Here is a 19,838-nt window from a genome sequence, read left to right on the forward strand (position 1 = left end):
AGTCAAGAATAATAACAATAATTAATTTATTAAATAAAATAATAATAATTGAAAAAAAAAACTACCACTTAATCTTAATAACAATCCACGAAAGGGGACGAAGAGGAACCACAACGTTCCTGAACACCCCGGTTGGAGAGAGAACTCTTCTGATTTCTCTCTCTAAACTGAACCCCTGCCACGTTAGTTTAGTTTTAGGAAACTTGCTTTCTTTAAACTTGTTCCCAAATTGAAGCAAGCACAGAATTTATCGGTGGATAATGGAAAAAACAAATGAAAAACCTGAAATATAATATTAATATATTCCAACATTTCAATAGAAATGATAGTTATTATTCATTAATTACATTTTTTGATAGTTTTTAACATTTTCACTACAGTATTTGTAAGGTTCAAAGAAACACAAACATTATTTATTTTGGTTATTTTTATTTTTAAAATAATGTTTATGCAAGTCTTTTTTTTATTTATCTTACAGAGCACAGTCATAAGTTTGGTATTTGTGTCCTTCATCCTGTCACTTAAGGAAATGGATTGGACGAACATTTCATTCATTCTTTTAAAAAGTCACGTGGCTGATGGAGACGCTAGTAACTGATGACTTGAAATAACAGTTTTGCAAGTCATCTGAACTTGTGAAGGACGTTCTCTATCATCGCTCATACATTAAAAAAAAAATTAATTTGTTCCTCATCATACTGAGATTGGTAGAACTGGTTAGATTTTGGCACTTTCGGTTGCTGTTTAGTGACGGCATCAATGTGATACAACTCAGCATAAACTTAGCTTCTTGGTGAATTAAAACAAGGACACAACCATTAAAATAATATGAATAAAATAACTTTCAAGTGAAGTAACGCTTTTTTTTTTAATATTCGCTCCTTCAGTGCCAAAACGATTTAATGATTAGTCAGATTTTAAAATTACATACAAGTCTTCATTCTCAGTTAGTTTCTTGAGAAATATACTTTTGAAAAACTGAACATCTTCAGTGAGAAACGTCTCTTTACAAACAAGATTTTGTTGTCTATATGTTAAAAATTCAAGGCACTGACAGTTGTGAAATTGGTATACATTTCATTTTAAAAAATTGCTCCAAAAGTTTGAACTTGTATTATGCAGTACATAACTCTCTGGTAAAGAAGAAACCATTAACTTTAACTTTCAGTTAGGAATTAATCTACTATCTAGGTGATAATGCTGTGTTAGTTACCAGTCAGCAAGTAAACCCCAGTAAATCAACAGTGAAGACTACTGAAAAATCTTTTGACTGTGGATTTACTTACCAGACAAATAGTAAGATTCTTGTTTAATTTTATTAGCTTACAAATGAAAAATGCACCATTATAATGGTATTAAAATCAATACACAAAATATCAGTTATATGTTGTGTTAGAAATCTAATGTAAAAATTACTGGTAGGAATAAACACCAATCTAAAAAGGGAACAAATTTACATAGAACTCAAAATCATAAATGATCTCAGTATTGTAACTACTGTACAGTGTTCAGACTGTTCACTCGCCAGAACTAAGAATGATGCCAAAAACTATACAAATAAGATACTTTTATTTTTGTTTAAAAGTCCTAATATGCAGCAAGTATGGTAACTCCAAAAATATTCTATGTGGTACAAAACTAACACACTTATAAGCTTGTAATTACATTTTGGCAGCTCTCAGAAACAAACTTAAGGTCAAACAATAATACAATGATTTATTACAATATGTTCACATTAGCCTTTGTTGATTAATAAGCAAAATATAGGTTCAGTTTCATTGACTAACTCATAATGTAAACTAGGAGACTCATAAATAAACATAATTAATAAAGTCAGTGACAACTAAAAATACATGAGAAATACAATAGGTGCAGCAGTTACAAGCCTTTACATATACAACCTGAAAAAAATGATCATTTATTAAACCTAATGTGTATCATCACCTTTGGTCACATCAGAATGTTTCATTTAGGCTTAATACACTTTGTACATGGTGAAAAATGCAATAATATCTAATGTCATCAGAATGAAACTGCAAATATTTATTTGGACTGATTGAATTATAATTACTGAAAATTATCATAACTGTTGTCTATATCCATATTACACCTTCATTTTAACACAAACTTGCAATCTTCATGTGTTATTACTTGAAATAAATTTCAACTGAGCATTTTGTACTTAAAAATCTAATATGATATGTTGCACAAAACTTAGAAAATAATGATTATATATATAGAAAAAAACTTGAGATTCAGAAATATATTCAAGTTAGCATTTAACTAAAAGGAAACAAATATAAAATAAACAGACACATTACAAACATTAATAAGCTTTACATGAATTACAAAACATGATTTTGATAAATATTATGAAATTCAGTTTTGAAAGTTTTTTACAACAAATACATTTAGAGGTTTTGACTATCTAAAGATCCAGCAACAGCAAACACCACAGCATCATGAACAGAAGGAAATATGTGGTCCCTTGGGATATGCTCAAAAAACTCCAATCTTTCGAGTCTTTCCAACAGTGAATCTGGAAGAAGAACAGAATTAGAAATTTAAGAAATCAAAATTAGCTGTTCTTATTATCAATAACACTGACTGGTTAGAATTCTTAGTTTGTTTATTTTCTACCAGCCCAATGGAAGAAATTAGTTAAGTTTGTAGAAAAAGCTACATCATCATTATAAAGTATTAATAATATACCACTATGTTATCAATTTCTCTATGCAAAATGCTGTTCTTTCAATTTGAAGCCAAAACCACATTAATCTTAAAAAACAAAATATCAAAGCCACATAACAAAGAAAATTAATACCTAATAAACGTATAATGAAAGTAAATCAAAGAGAAAACTTGTCCAACACAATGTCTGAAGTGAAACAAGGTTTAAATGATTGACTTAGTAATAAACTTATTCCTAGACAATAACCAAAATAGAAATAAATTTTAAAATGGATGATTTTATAAGGAGGTTAATCCTGCACAATATACAAAGTAAAACACGCAATCAAATATTTTTTAAATGGTTGATTAGGTGAAATAAACTTGACAGTGCACAACGTTTTTATACAACATAATGCACACTTTTTGGTATCACAACTTACTAAACAAATCATTTGTTCTTAAATAATGTGTAAATCACATATAATGTATAGACAAAAATGTTAATAAATAACATTTTCTTTTTCTTCTGGAGTGAACTAGAGAACACAAACATTCCAGCTTAGATATGTGCTAAAACCTTAATTTATTTACATAAAATCTCTATGTGGCCACTTTCATTTCATTTCCAAGGAATCATTTGGTTCATTTAGGCTATTCAATATTTTACTACCACCTTACTTCAAGCTATAAATAAAAACCCCTTTTTTACATCAAAAACTGATTTTTAAAATACCCATGCAATATCCTCTTACATTCTTTCAGTGGTTTAACTTCTAATCATGCCAAAAGCAGACTCCATTATTCTACAGACTCCCCCATATTATTTGATACACTGATTCTGATATATCACTGTCAACAATTTTTTTTTATTGAAATTGTTCTAATTTCCTGCATAAAAAACAAGGAATGCTGCAAGTTGCCTTACACTTACTGACACACAAGCAAATACGAAGCATCATAAATGGTATAATAATTGGTCACATTCAGGAAAAAATAAATAAATAAATGGCTTAATGCTTGGTTTCACACATGTGTAAATTAGAAAAAAAAAAGTTTGTTTATTTGTCTGTCCATTATCAAACTACTCTTTGGTTGCTGGACTAACCTCAAACCTTGTAAAATGAGAGGTTGGAACATGGGTCGTGTTCATGAAGAGTCAAAAGTGTACCCCACTTTTCGCTGTTACTGAGAATTTATCTATTATACAAGTAAACATTAATAAATGGGACCATATCTTTACACATAGAAAAAAAGGAACTTTATTTAATTTTCTATAAAACAGTACACACACAATGTGTGTTTGTGGGGAGAGGAGCACACAAATGTATTATATCTCAGAAAGGGTCTTTGGAGGAATGCAATGAAAAGATATGGTCACCATATTACAACACGATATAAACTTAACTAAAATTTCTACTACAATAACCACCATAAGGCTAATATGAAGTCATTTCTTGAGTTATATTCACTTTCTACTTTGACCTGTGACCTTTTAATTCAGTCCATAAGACAGTTTTGCAGCTAATGGCTATCAATTAATTAATCTCTTGGAATGCTGTATTTGAGCTGGGTGTTGAAAGCAAGCAATAGAAAGGACTCCTACTTCCACTAGTTTGGCTGCTATCTCTTCCTACAAAATCACCCTGAGTATCATACAGTGTATACCATATTTTAAATATGTACATATTGAGTTCTTAAAATTTATGCACAACTTTTGGTGAGGTGATGATGAATACTGTGTTATAAATAAATTGTGTAAAAGTTAATATTTTTGTTTTATTTATCATAGTTTCCACCTCATATTTTTTAAGCTCATAATCCAGAGAAAGGATAGATACCACAGCTTGAACAGAAATAAATATACGTAATGAAAAACCTCACTTGTGATTAAATATTTGACTTTACACACATATACTTAAAGAATTAAACTTACAAGTGATAAAGTATGAGACAAGCAAATTTAGCATGCAACTCATTATTCAAGTAAACACAAAAATAACAAACCTCAACTTATTGACTATTTGAGTACAAATATGTACAGAACAGTGTAAAGTAACCAAATATTTCACCAAACACACACCCACATGCAAAAAAAACTTAGTGATTATACATGTGAAAACACAATCATACAAGCAAATAACAAACCTCACAAGTGACTGAAAAGTTGACAATGAAAAACAAAGGAGAAAACTTACAAGTGGTTTAATACTTGACCAAACAAATAAACATAATGAATAACTTCACAAGTAACTGAAAAGTTGACAATGAAAAACAAAGGAGAAAACTTACAAGTGGTTTAATACTTGACCAAACAAATAATCATAATGAATAACTTCACAGTGACTGCATTCTTGATCACACACAAAGAACAACCCTCTCAGAAATGGAAAACTCAGCCACACACATAAAAAAGGAAACTTGCAAATAATTAAAGAGCTGACTATATACACACATGTGAAGAAAAAATCTAACATATTATTAAATACACGAATATACACAAACAAAAAAGGAATAAACATCATTAGTGTTTGAATGTTTGACTAATATAAACAGACACCTCCTGACTGACAAATACACAAACACACAAAGAACCTCAGATCTGCTTTAATACTCTGCACACACAAATAACAAATATTGTAAGGGATTGAATACTTGACTAAATAAACACATGAAGAATAAACGTAACAAGTAATCAGATGCTTGAACATACATACACATATTTGCCTAGCACTGCTTTCTATTAAAAGGACTATATACACACACACACACACACACACACACACAATTGTATTTACAGTAACTAATTATGTTCTGTAGGTTTATATGCACATTATAATAAGATAATATCCATATCAGTAAGTTTCTTTATGTATAGTGGTAAAACATTTGTTCATTCTTTGTATACTTTCAGATTAAGTAATACAACAAACTTAGATTTTCTTTAATTTGATCTACTAAGTAAGAAGTCAAAGAGTAATAAGCTTAGCATGGATATACTGGAACTCATTTGTGTTCAGTTTTAACTCACCTGTTAACCCAGCTAGATACACGACAATTCCAGCATCAGCATATTCCTTTACAACCTAAGCACAGATAAGGTTTGCAAAGAATTCTCAATTACTAAACACAAATATTTTTAACTTTTATGAAATATATATCTATGAGATTGTATCTATATTTTGAAATACATCATCACAAACAAGGTTATCAAACAATAACAACATGGAAAAGATCTTTCCTTCTCATGTTAACATTGTTCACTAAGCTAAAGAAGTGATCTTACAAGTGTATCTACATACACATTATGTGAACATCATTTGATTATAACTGTAATTGTTTCAGATATTAGTATTAGGCCTATTATATTTTTGATTACAACATGCTTTATCTAATCCTTCAGAAGTTTTCAAAAATTAGAATTTCTAAGTGTTTAACAATAGAACCAATCTACATTTGCCTGTCCATTAATGATGACACTTCAATCAATCTAGAGAACACAACAAATATAGTAGTAAGCAGTACACTATTCATGTAGACCATATGTTACAATAACTACTGTAATGTATGAATGTCTTTTACAAGGTGGTAAAGCATGACGATAATTATTATTGTCATAAGCCATTAGTATTAAGCCTATTATGTTTTTAAATGCTACATTTGTCATTATAAAATAATAGTTTTCAAGAATTAGAAGTGTATAATAATAGCATTCCAACTACACATAATTTGTCATATTCACCATGTTATAATAAATTTGGCTTAATATAGAGCTTTCCAGGTTGGGTGGAACACAACAAACATATTTATGTTACAACAATTGTTACACCATAACAATTGTAAGATTATAAACACAAACTGTTATTTCAAGTTGAACCTTGTAAAGCTTGCTTCATTAACCTATAACATAGAACAATATAACTGACTAAAGGTAAGACAACACATTGAACTTTCTAAAGTTGCTTTGTTCAATTTACCTTTCCTTTGCTGCATCTAGATATTCAAATACGAATGAGGATGGCAAAACACTTTAAACCTTTGAAACCAATGCTTTTAAGTTTGTTTTAATAACCTGAAGGAATTTTCCAGCCCTAGGCACATGTATATCGAAACAATCAGTAACTAAGGAGTATAGAATATACTGAATACAAACTGTTGTTCTGTACATTGTCAGTTTGATTTACTGTTCCTTTAACCATGTTATTTGTACACAACAATTCACTAAGGAACATAAAACATAATTAGTAAAGAATATTTTCCAAATTGTGCCTTGTAAGTTTGATTTATTAACATTAAAAATGATCTTTTCCCCTGCTAAGTTGTCAGTGCCTACAGATGAAGACAATGCAAAAGTGCTTCACGTAAAGTTGCTTTGAATATAAACTGGTTCTTGTTGTTACTGTATCTACAGATATACACTAAGAAGATCATCACATAACAATAACATAAGAGTGGCTGGTGATCAAAAATCAAAAATTCTGTTCTTCACTTGTCCAAAGAATGAATACTGACACTGTTATCTACATAATCAAGGAAGATAACAGAAAAAACCTTTTTACATCAAATTTTGTTATGTATGCCTTCTTCATTTAAATAATGGTTTTCTCTCTCCAGCTAATAGCCATAGAAGATGAGGCTTTGCCAGAATTAACATAAATTATTTAAGCAAGTGTCATATCTACAAGGTTAATAATAAACACAGAATAAACATAATCACTGCATATGTTTATATAAGATTGCTGAAGTGAAGACCACTTAAACACCATACATACAATATACACTCCAACACTACAAGAAACCTACATTTGTTCTTTAATTTGTCCTCAACTACAGTTACTGATGAGATGTGAAATTCCCTGAAACTGGTTTAACTTAGTGACAAGTGGTGAATCAAATGACAGATTGGGCTTCATAAGTTTGGTAATTACTAAATTTGGTAAAAAAAAGAAAAGAATGATTGATATCAGTGTCATTTTTTCGATAACTAAAAAAATTCTGAAATTTGCAACGACATACTGATTATGGGTATAAGGTAATGCATTATCCATGCAACAAACAAAAACATGATAACACACAGAAAAATATTACCACACAAAACATTTTGTAAATGTGCTTAGCTAACCTCGAGAATGGCTTTCGCTCCAGCTGTATCTACATAGCCTATAGCTGAGGAAGACAATATAACACAATAAACATGACTATCATCCCATAGTGAAGGTTGAGATATTGACTTTTTGAGATCGTCTTCCTCCAAAAGTGAAAACTTAGCCTGTAAAAATAAAAAGCAACATTTGCTATAAATGCACAAGAACTACATTTATGTAATTTTTTTTTTATTAGAGTAAATTAACAGTTAAAGATCAACAATCATCTTAATTTTTTTTACTGAAAAATTGAAATATATGATGTATAAGAAGCATTAGGTTTACTTATTTTAATATATATTTCTCCCTTCTCTAAAATCTATGTATGTATAAAACCATTTTATTTTTGCTCAATTATGATAAATGTTTTTTATTATTATAAATACTTAATATCTGAAGGTAACACCCACCTAGAAAAAATCTACAATTTCTTTTTACAGTCAACACAAGGAAAACAAAAACTAACTTAACCTACATTTAACAATTTTGAGTATTTGCATTTCTTAATATGGGATGCAAGTCATTAGAAGTACAATTCTCAAACTATCTAGATGAATGATATTCAGAGAAAAATTACAGAAATGAGTATGGTTCTATAAAACCAAATACTCCCTACCAAACTACAGAAGAATTCTTTTTCTTGTTAGTATTTAAAATTATGGAGTGCACTAGAATCTACTCTGTATTAAAAATAGATTATACCAAGAGAAATGAGTCTTGCTGGCCAAGTTATATCTAAAAAAATCGAAATGGAGAATTACCAATGAATCTTTATACAACATGAATAGTTTTGTTGTTTCTGAGGCATTGGCACACTGAAACTACATCAAACAGAAGCACTGTTCCACTTTTAATATGCAGTTTGAAACAATTTTAGGTCAAATACAAAAAGAAATTCAATATTTGCCATACAGTAAATGTTTGTGGCACAAAGCTACATAATTGGTTATTTATCCATAGTGTACCTGTTATAAGCATCAAAACTGATTTTCTATGGTATAAACCTTCTGATATACTACTGAGTCATTTAGGTGAGTCATACAGTAAGTAAAATAAATTGTCAAAGTGATGTAATAACATGCTTCTCTTTTATTGGCAGATGTTTGAACAAATGCAGTGACTTTTAAAACATAGTACTCACATTACACGACGTCCAAATGTGTTTATTGCCAATACAATAAACCAATAATTATATCAATGTTCAAGTATAATTTACATCACATTAAACCATTTATTAGAAGTTTTAAAACAAGCATGGTGTTATTCACATGACTAGAACACTCATGCAAAGAATTTCACAACTATGACCTCAATCATGGGATTCTACATATGATCAAAGCATTCAGGTAAAAAATTTTGCAACTGTGACCTTAATCATGGGATTCCATTTATGTTCAAAGCATTCACAGAGAAAATGTGACCTCAGTCATGGGCTTCCACTCATGATCAAAACATTCATGTAGAAAACTTGACAACTGCAACCTCAGTCATGGTGTTCTATATGTAGCAGTGGATTAAGGGTCAGACAGGCCTAGAGCTAAATTTTTCTACTCAACCTATTATAATTGTGACTAAATATGAAGTTAATGAAAACAAAACCTCATATTTGGCTTTTTATAAAATTAAGTTTGGGACAATAGCCCACTTTAAACTACCCATTTGTATGTGACTAAAGTAATCACAGAGAATTTCACAATTGCGACTCAATCATGGTATTGTGCATGCTACTGACTTATACCTTATTGTCTGTACTGACAAGGTAGCAGTCTGAAAAAGATATACATGTTTTAATACAAAATATGTCATTTGACAGGAAACAATATTTTTTGTTAAAAAAATCTACAGATGAATGACAAACACTGTTTTTAATTGACATAACAAAAGAGCTGAGTCATGTTTATTATCTAGCATATAATGCTGAAGATATAAAATAATAATGACTTTGCTTCATTACTGCAGAAATCTGCATTTCAACAGCTATACCTCAGGCTACCATGAAGAACAGTCTATTCATATAAATTTTGAAAACTCATCCAAATCTCTCTCTTGGTTACTACAAAAAAAAATCATTCACAAACAAAATTTAAATAAACTACAATTTAAGGAACCTTGAGTTTAAGGTTTGGAATCCTTGTTTCTTCAGAGGAAAATTAAAAAATCAAAAGTTCTTCTTAGTTGTACATGTAGAAATTCATAAACCATGCAACTGTAGTTTTACTGAAGAAAGAAAACAAGGTTTGAAGGCACATTATTTACTACCAAAAGTAACAAAGTAAAATAAAAAGAAAATAAAGGAGCAGCAAAAATATGTTTGTGTACCAAGTTAAAATCATTTTCCATCCTTCCATTAACCTCTTTAATGGCAAGTCCTAACATTTCCATAGTGGTACAACTAATGGGTGAAAACCTACTGCTTAAAGAGATGAAGCACTGAACATGTCCAATACTGAAAATGCATCAATATATTAATAAGTTTACTTATATAGCGAGTTATTTTTCAGCTCTACAATACCAATACTAAGTATTGCCTGCATACATTTTTGATTTACTTTCAAAACTTTTGTCTGATAAATGCATTAAAAACATAAAAAACACACTAAATGCACACTGTTCATAGAATTATTGATATTACATGAATGCTTAATCTTTCCATAAAAACATTCAACAATGTCCCAAAGATAAACATTTTTACTATGTGGCTTAATGGAAAATAGGATAGACTGAAAACAACTATGGAATTTTATCCAATTTTCTGTACTCTACATAAGGAAATAAAAAAACTAATGCAACAGCTAATAAAGTCTATAACAACACTGCCCTAGTATTACAAATTCACTCTGAAACCATACTTACACCATCTCCCAGTGCTGGCGTGCTTGTATGTCTGGATAACTCTCTGCAAAAGGAGGTATTAATGAATATGCATAACAAAAAACAATGAGGAAAAAAATTGTTAAATTTCAGTATTCTCTTCTAAATGAATATACGTATCAAGAATAATAGTAATTACCTGTTTTGCCAATTAGCATTTTTCAATACATGTAAACTGCTATTTAGAAATGTCCGATAAACAATGATTTTACTGACATTACTTAGCACTCTTGCAGTTGGTCAACAAAGAGTTATTATTTGTATTGACAATTTAACCTTTCCAGTAACAGACTGGCCAAGTTAGCTAACTAAGTTGGTTCAGAAGTAATGTCCTGAATGACAGACTTTCTTTAATTCAAACTTGTTCATACCAGGTGGAAATCTCTCAAACATCACATTATTTATAATGAAACTTTTACTTTGTTAGTCAAAGTATTCACAATGACATAACAATTTCCATAAGCAGTAAGCTGTACTAGTAGGCATATTTCTACTAGCCAGTACATTCAAACAATTATTAGTTTAATACATCATTTGACAGATGGTTCCTGAATTTGTTTTGATAAAAACTGAAAATATGTTTTACTTATTTCAGGTAAAAAACCTCCTAGTTGGTATATGTCACTCTTGGAAAACTCACTGATAAGACTAACACAGAACCTAACAAAGATGTATTCATTTGTTGATTTCAGAATTCAGAAAACAGTTCATTTTAGTGAGAAATTGTTGATGAGCATTTGGACTTTATGGGCTTAATTTTTAAGAAATGCAAACTAACCTACCAATTGAAATTTAATGTCTGTTAGCTCATTAAAATCATTACAATGTGCAATATAATGTTTCCCAGTATGTTACTTTGTGCATTTAGTTTGGGGTTTGTACAGATCCTCAAAAACATGGAAATCTGCAAGGTGAATTTCCAGAATTTGAATGTTCTTCTGAAATTATAATTCATCAAGAGTCCTGGTAAAGTACAATATCTTAAACATAACATTTTCATTCATAAATATTAAACATTAGCCAATAAGAGATTTAAATTTTAGTCCACTGTTTTAAATTCAATGTCACATGTTTCTCCATCAACTCATATTTAATAATGTTAACAAAGAATTTAAAAAGGATAATTTGTAGTGTAATAATGATTTTGTGTCTAATAATGAAATAATTAATTTAGAAGTAACTTCTCTAAGAAATTAAACATCTTATAAAACAATTATGAAAAATTACACTTTGGAATAGTAGCTCATTAAATATATACATGTGCAATCCTGTTAATAAACTTTTATATTTTACTGTCATGTTTGATGTTTAATTATCAATTTCATTATGATATATACTCTTCAAAAAAAGAAACTCAAAAGGCAAAATATGAGACAAATTGTTAACAAGTTTATTCCGGGTAGTTCTGTATGACATGTGTGAAACTTTGCATATTCACTGCTGAACATCCAAAGTCTGCAAAGGCGACGTCCACGCTCACTAGGTGAAGTTTAACGTCACTCAACGTCAATAACGAGTATGCCCCCGTGAACATCAATAACTGCTTGGCATCTCCTGCCCATGGAAGCGATGAGATGACGAATCACATCCTGTGGAATGGCTGTCCACTCAACCTGCAAAGCTGCTGCAAGCTGAGGTAGAGTCTGGGGTTGAGGTTGTCACCGTCGCAGACGTCGGTCCAACTCGTCCCAAAGATGTTCGATGGGGTTTAAATCTGATGATCTGGAGGGCCAGGGAAGAACGTTGATGTTGTGGTGTCTCAAGAAGACAGTGGTGAGTCGGGCTGTGTGAGGACGGGCGTTGTCATGTTGAAAAACTTCGTTGACGTTCACCATGATGGGTTGCACATGGGGCTTAAGAATCTCGATGACGTATCGTTGAGCCGTAAGATTCCCTCGAATGTGCAAAAGGTCTGTTCTGGCATTGTAGGCGATGACAGCCCACATCATGACGCTGCCACCACAAAATCTGTTAACATCCTGCACACAGTTTGCTGCAAAACGTTCACCTCGGTGACAGTAAACATGGGTCCTTCCATCCTGCCTACGAAGCATAAAACGTGATTCATCGCTGAACCAAACATGCCTTCATCGTCGATGAGGCCATACCCGATGTGCCCGAGTCCACTGCAGCCGTGCTTGACGAGGTTGCTGGGTGAGGATGACGCCTCTGACTGGACGTTGAGGTCGGGTTCCTGCATCTTGTAGACAGTTGCGTACGGTCTGATCGGGAAATCCTACGCAGCCCTGGTATGGTTGAGGCAGTAGACGTTGCAGTGGTGGTCCTATCCCGAAGGTGACGTAACCGGATGTTGTGATCTTGTGTGGGTGTGGTCACATGGTCTGCCAGATCGTGGACGGTCACGAGTTGATCCATGTTGTTGATGACGATTCCATAGCCTTGTGATGGTGCTTGGGTGGACATTCACAGCTCTGGCAACATCTGATCGAGATTCGCCTGCTTCCAAGTGACCAATGGCGTTGTTGCATTGTGCTTCAGTCAGTCTTGGCGTAACTGTATTGCGTGTCAGTGGCTTAACACTGAGCTATGGAAACCGAGAACCCGTCACTTTTATAGGGATTTTGCACATGTTGCACTTGCAGAACATGCAGATCTCTCAAACAAATTTATTGGACACGTATGCGTTTTGGCGAAAAATCCGATGTTTTCCCCTGTTTTCAAAGTGCACAACTTTTATTGTCATTTTGGTCTGACAATCAGTGCCTTAACACATGTAACATCACATACTCTGATTTTGTAATGTTATTACATACATTTCTCTTTAAAATAAAAAAAATATCCCTTTTGCATTTCTTGTTTTGAAGAGTATAGTTAGAGCCTAAAACATTAGCTTTAGAATGATTGAACTGTATTTCATTAATAGAAATAAAGGCAACAGGTATAAGTAATCAGGTATTTTAGTGGTTGGCTATGGAAAAAAAAAAATCGTTATTCACATTTGTCAGACTAGCAGTACTCGACTTAATAGTTTATAGATACGATGAACAACTGAAAGATAAGCTATTTCAAGTTGACAGAAAGTGACAATAAACTCACTAAGCTATGATATTTCCATAGTAGATTCAATAATTTCAATGAGAAACCATGCTAATTATACCAACAGAGAGTGCCAGTAGCAATTTGGTCCTTGTGTAAAGTCAGGTATCTGGATCTTTATATTCTCTGTCTTGCCAGATCATCATGCTTCATAGATATAATAGCTCAAATGACTTCTCATGTGCCTGGATGTTCTGAGAGTAATGGACATTTATAGCCTTCAAATCTGGAATTGTCTAGAAAATGGCTTCTTGCATTCAGATAGGACCAGTAGAAATCAAAGAAAGTTGTTGTTCATCATGACCACTTTGTGTTTGACATCTATGTATCTGAAACTAGCTATGACAGACTTACGTTTAATAGTTTTCAATAATTTTTCTTTTCATTAAGATTATTCACATTTAATAACCTTTTTTATGTTGAGTCAAGTTTCAAATTTTATTTTTAAAATACATTTCCCCACCATATATTATTTAGTTAAGCTTATTCTAAAAAATTATCTTTGTAAGCTTATGTAATGCATGATACTTGATACAACAATATTTAAATGACATTTACCCTGTATGTTAAACTTTATAGTAGGCCTGGAAAGTGACTGACAGTAAATATTATAAAAGTAAAATATAATTTTATATATATATATTTCTTATTATTTTTTGGACTTTCATCCTAAAGAAGACAAGTAAAATCAGGTGTTGTTCCAAGAGTGTTAAGCTGGTCTAAGATGCACTACAGTCCATGAGAAGAAATGAGCAAGAACTGAAAAGGATAAAATGCATCAACCAGTCAGAAGCTGACACACCTGAAGAAAATATCCTTGCCCTAGGATTACAAGTATCAGTAACCTTACCAAATACACATTTAGATGTGAATGAAAGTTAATCATTATCATTTTCATTCAATAACTTTTAACTAACATACTGAAACAAAGCTTCTTTTCATTAAACAAAACAATAATGTGACACTGTATTATCACTCATTTTGTTTACTTGTCAATCAAAGTAGTTTTAGCTCCACCACATTTATATTCAATCATAATCATGCTAAGAATCCAATTTTTGCATTTCTCACCAATTTTAGTGAAATTAGTAAAATACATATCAGTAAAGCAAGTAAAATTCATTTACTATTCAGATAGGCTTATTTACAGACCAAGTGCTAAATTGCAAAGCAAGCTTGCCCAGTGATAGGACTGCATTGATACTGGCACCACTGTACATTAGTAGTTTTGTAAATGATCTCTCATTGTTTGGAGATCATTGAAATAATACTCACTGTAATAAAAATTATAATAATAAAATGGATATATAAATCTTAAAATAAAAAATATTTAATAACATAATTGAGACCAATTTGAATAGATCTAAGACTGAGAAAAAATAAAAGAGGTACCCACATATATTTCTATGTATTACTTATTACTTATAATCAAAGTCAGGGTAGGGCTAAGAAAAATACTAAATGTTTCATACTGAAATAATTATCATCATATATTTTAACAATTTTTTGTTGGTATACAGTCTCCATTACAGCTAGAAGTGTATGTGATACAACTCATCAGTTTATAAAAACTTGGCTTCTAGTGGTGACAATATGCAAATTTTAGTTTACAACAGCTACAGCAATTTTACCAGCTTTAACACAAACAAATGTAGATTTGTAGAGTTCAAAACTTCTGTTTAAATTTATCATAACTGTTATCATATTTATTTCATCCCTCAATGTGTCAGTTGGTGAGTTTTGTTACTTAGTTAGTTATAGTATTTTTAATATCATGGAAGTCTAGCTTAAGGTAATATTCCCATTTATTAACTATTCAGTGAAACAATAGCTTTCCTAGAATTTTTGAGCTTTTGATAAATCAAACATTAATATCAAGTTTTTATATTTTTGGGTCTCAGAAAATAAAGTATTACATTTCAGATATCCCTTGACAAGTCCTGGAATTTTGTGATTGGTTAAGTATGAGTTCACTTCCCTAAAACCGATCTCTGAAAACAAATAAAAATTCAGATTTACTTACTGTGGGTGGACTCCTGCTAGTCGGTAAATTTCAGATCTGAAGAATTCCTTGTTAGCAAAATACAACGAAGCCCCAAAATGGCAGATCCTTATTCCTGGAATAAGCCTAGCCTAGCAAAAAACATGCAAAGTTTTAAACGTGAAATGGAGTATTCCATTCTTATTGGACAATGAGAATTATAACATTAATTCCTGAAATCCAAGATTAAATTTTACAGGAAATACGTCATAATGAAAGAATAATAAGTAAAAAAAAAGCGTGTGTGCGTGTATATATATATATTTTTTTTCTTATATCGATTTGAACCTAAGCTCAATATTACTCCTACACAACTGCTAGCAATATGTGGCTACTTAGAAATACATAATGTAAATACAAACAATCTTTATTCAAATTTTATATATAAGCTATGCCTTTTAATTCAATTTAGCTAAGTTGAAAACATAACATATGAGGTCTGTTCAAAAAATGCGCGGACTGACGTCATAAAACAAAATCTACTTTATTTAGAAGTTACAGGTCTGGAATCCCTTCAAAGTACTCTCCTCCCCAATGCACACACTTATCCCAATGGTGTTTCCACTTGTTGAAACAGTCCTGATACGCTTCTTTTGTAATGTCCTCCAGCTCTTTCGTCGCATTTGCCTTAATCTCGGAATCGTCTCAAATCTTCTTCCTTTCAAGGGTCTTTTGAGTTTGGGGAACAAGAAAAATCGCAAGGAGCAAGGTCAGGTGAGTAGGGGGGGGGGTGGGGAAGAACAGTGATCGAGTGTTTGGCCAAAAACTCGCGAGTTCTGAGGGCCGAATTTCGCAGCAACGCGGTGCATCTTCAATTTTTGGTCAAAATCTCGTAACAAGATCCAACTGATATCCCACACTCTTCAGCAAGCTCCTGACAGTCAGGCGTCGATTTGCCCGCACCAGGGTGTTGATTTTGTCGGCGTGTGGGTCGTCAGTTGAAGTGGAAGGACGTCCAGGACGCTCATCATCTTCAATGGACTGTCGACCATCCTTAAAACGTTCATGCCACTTGAAACATGCCGTACGCTTCATAGCAACATCACCGTAAGCCGTGTTAAGCATAGAAAAAGTTTCAGTCGCAGATTTTCCAAGTTTAACACAAATTTTCAAAGCAAGCCCTTGCTCCTTCAGGTCATTCATTCTGAAATCCGTCAAACGAAAAAATCGCACTTCACTTAAAACCGCATCTGTTTCAAATGCAGATGTATGTTATTTACTTGCTTATGTTGCATGTACTAATACGTATAATACTTAGACTAATACGTAAATGAAGATATCTGCAATCGGGAAATGGCGTCGTAATCAGCTGATTTGTGCAAACCTAGCGACACCAAGCGGATTCCCCTGGAACCAACTGGAGCCGCGCAATTCAAACAGTCCGCGTATTTTTTTAACAGCCCTCGTACTTCACATTGTTTTATAGCTGTATAATTTGTCCGTGTTAAGAAGCCATCTCTATACAGACTGACTGCTATATAATTTAGTCAAGTTCAAAAAGATGCACTAACATAAATGTAAACACTTACCATTTGTCTTCATGTACAAACTGCAAATTTATTTACCTGAATTAACATTTCAAATATTTCTTTGTTATTATACTTGTACGTAAACAATACTGCCCAAAACAGTGTTGTTTTAACACACTCCTCACGTAAATTTTATTCTATACTAATTTTATGTCCTAAAGTATTTATAAATTTAATTAGAGATGATATGTTGGTGCATCAAGGATGCAATCCTCAGATCTGTTGCATCCTGAAAAGGTCTGGTGTACATTAAAATGGATATTTAATAACTTATTCTGATGTTTATAAATACATGCAAGGAAAATAACTGTAGGCATTTTCAAATAACATAATAAGTTAATGCAGTACTTTTATTTTACATTTATCAAAACTGCTAGTTTTACACTTTCATTAAGCTTTATGCACTTTGTACTAAATATTCACCTTGTTATTTACTTGCTTATGTTGCATGTACTGTACAAAATCAGTACTTAAATTAGAAACAGATGGTACCACAATGCAGACATCAATATGTGATATAATTCAAGAAAGACTTAGTTACATACATCCAAAATTCAGAATTAGAATATGATAATCTGGGGTACACAAAAATTTATAATTTTTTACTAGACCTCCAAAACTAGAGCTGAAGATTTTCTTTAGCCTAACTAAAAGTTACTATCTACTATACTTAATGGTAAATACAAATGCATAATCACAATGCAATTATTAGTCACCAAGATGTAAAATGTTCATAACGATTCATCCCAATGATGCACACAAAATATTAAATGGAAAGTCTAGATTAATATAAACATTACATGGTGAAACTATATCAATCAGGGAAATTGTACAAAAAAAAAAAAGTGCATTAGAATGAAAATTCATCTGTGAAAATGTGGCTAATTACAATCTTTGGTGAAGTGTAAGTAAACATCTAAATGAAATTTAGATGTGGTGGTCTTTTTAAGTATAACAGCAGCATTCTATTAAGAAAACTTACAAATGTTATACTGCTCAAAATAATAAACTATATCAAAAATCAAACTGTGTAGTAAAAACTACTACTTACTGTAGGGTACTTGGCTATGTCCCTGTAAAATTCTGTCCCAGGAATATGGCCTAAGATGGATGTTTTGGGGCTAAAGATCAGAGCAAAATTCTACTATTACTTCATATTAAACACTGTTGTTTCTTATCCCATGATAAAATAATTATTATATTTTTAATGGGAAGCATGGAAAGCAAACTCTTGTTTTATTTAATGCTTTTAGTAATCTTATATAATTGATATGATGATAACTATACACTGTTTAGAGATTTTCACTGCATACTGACTGTAAAAAAATATTTAAAAAGTCACCACTATTGAAATTTATGTGAATAAACTTTAAAATTTCAAAAATGTAAAAGAAAAACAGCATATCTAAATAATTTTAAGCATCATCCATTTAAAAAAACCTAATCTAAAAAATCACCAAACACAAATATGAGAAAATAAATGACAAGCCTTTCCAATCAGGAAAACTTCTTCATAAAATAACATTTGCAGTTTGTTTTCTATTTACCAACAAACAAAGATTTAAGATAATCCCATCTTTGAATATCCTACATCTCACCGACCGTGAGAAAAGTATTATTGTTTGACAAATAATCCACCAACCTTCATGCTTTGACCTTGAATTCCTTTAGAATATTTAACGTTGTTTAAAGTGCAACTGGCTAAGATTGAATTAATAGGCTGGTAGTATTAACCAATAGGTTTTATGAAACAGAAAGAAGGTTATGCTTAATTTTGACTCCCTTAGAATATTTCCCATGTTTCATAGTGTTTACATAAAAATTTTGGTTGAGATTAGCCCAACAGGAGCCCAAAGGAGTTAGGATGCAAACAAACACACATTTCATCTTTATACTTACACACAAATATATATTAGAAATTTTTCTTTTCAATTATAAATCAATCCTTTGCTATCCATTTAATTATATTAGAATCTTCATATAATGTAACATTAAAATGTAGGAAAACCTTTGGACTTACACTTGAGAACGATAAAGAACAGTAATTAAGGAGAAAACGATTCCAATAATGAGACCATAATCCACATCTAATACAACTACAGCGAAGAAGGTTGCAAGCCATGTTAACTGAAAGACACGAAAAATGTCATGATTTATAGAAATTTAACAACTACATGGTTGAGTACAATGTATAATTTTGATTCAGTGTATGAGCAAGTCATGTGATAACAACAGCTGATATAACTACATATTGCAATGGCATGTATCAGAGTTGCATCTTAACAATGTTGAGTATTTGTAGGCAATGTGATACAGTTGTAAACTGATCATTTTTAGGATGGATATGTAACAACCATTCCTAATGCCAAATTTTCATACATTCAAATCATAAAGATGCATTTAGATAATGGATTTAAACTTTTCAAGATGGTAACACTTATTCTTCATGACATTGGAAAAGAAGAAATATGAATTAACTTTGGGGATAATGAATGTGCTTCGGAATTAGTGTTACACCAACTGTGG

The 19,838-nt window shown here is 31.5% G+C and overlaps 1 protein-coding gene across 7 annotated transcripts in view; it reads right to left on the bottom strand.

The window, feature by feature from the left end:
• Positions 1–1,550: 1,550 nt before the first annotated feature.
• The window catches only part of LOC143250573 (prestin-like), a 91,511-nt gene continuing 73,223 nt past the window's right edge, over positions 1,551–19,838 (bottom strand). For 5 of the 7 annotated variants that reach the window (XM_076501341.1, XM_076501340.1, XM_076501339.1 and 2 more), the window contains 7 exons: positions 19,333–19,439; positions 18,364–18,433; positions 15,766–15,875; positions 10,668–10,710; positions 7,793–7,939; positions 5,702–5,756; positions 1,551–2,539 (listed from right to left, as the gene is read on the bottom strand). In XM_076501341.1, the coding sequence (XP_076357456.1) occupies positions 2,412–2,539; positions 5,702–5,756; positions 7,793–7,939; positions 10,668–10,710; positions 15,766–15,875; positions 18,364–18,433; positions 19,333–19,439 (660 nt within the window). In that variant the 3' untranslated portion in view covers positions 1,551–2,411. Of the gene's footprint in view, positions 2,540–5,701; positions 5,757–7,792; positions 7,940–10,667; positions 10,711–13,742; positions 14,082–15,765; positions 15,876–18,363; positions 18,434–19,332; positions 19,440–19,838 lie in introns of those variants that run through there. The other 2 variants (XR_013028245.1, XR_013028246.1) reach the window with 2 other exon arrangements.

Source organism: Tachypleus tridentatus, chromosome 5, assembly GCF_004210375.1.
Source record: "Tachypleus tridentatus isolate NWPU-2018 chromosome 5, ASM421037v1, whole genome shotgun sequence".
In the NCBI taxonomy this organism is placed as follows: domain Eukaryota; kingdom Metazoa; phylum Arthropoda; class Merostomata; order Xiphosura; family Limulidae; genus Tachypleus; species Tachypleus tridentatus.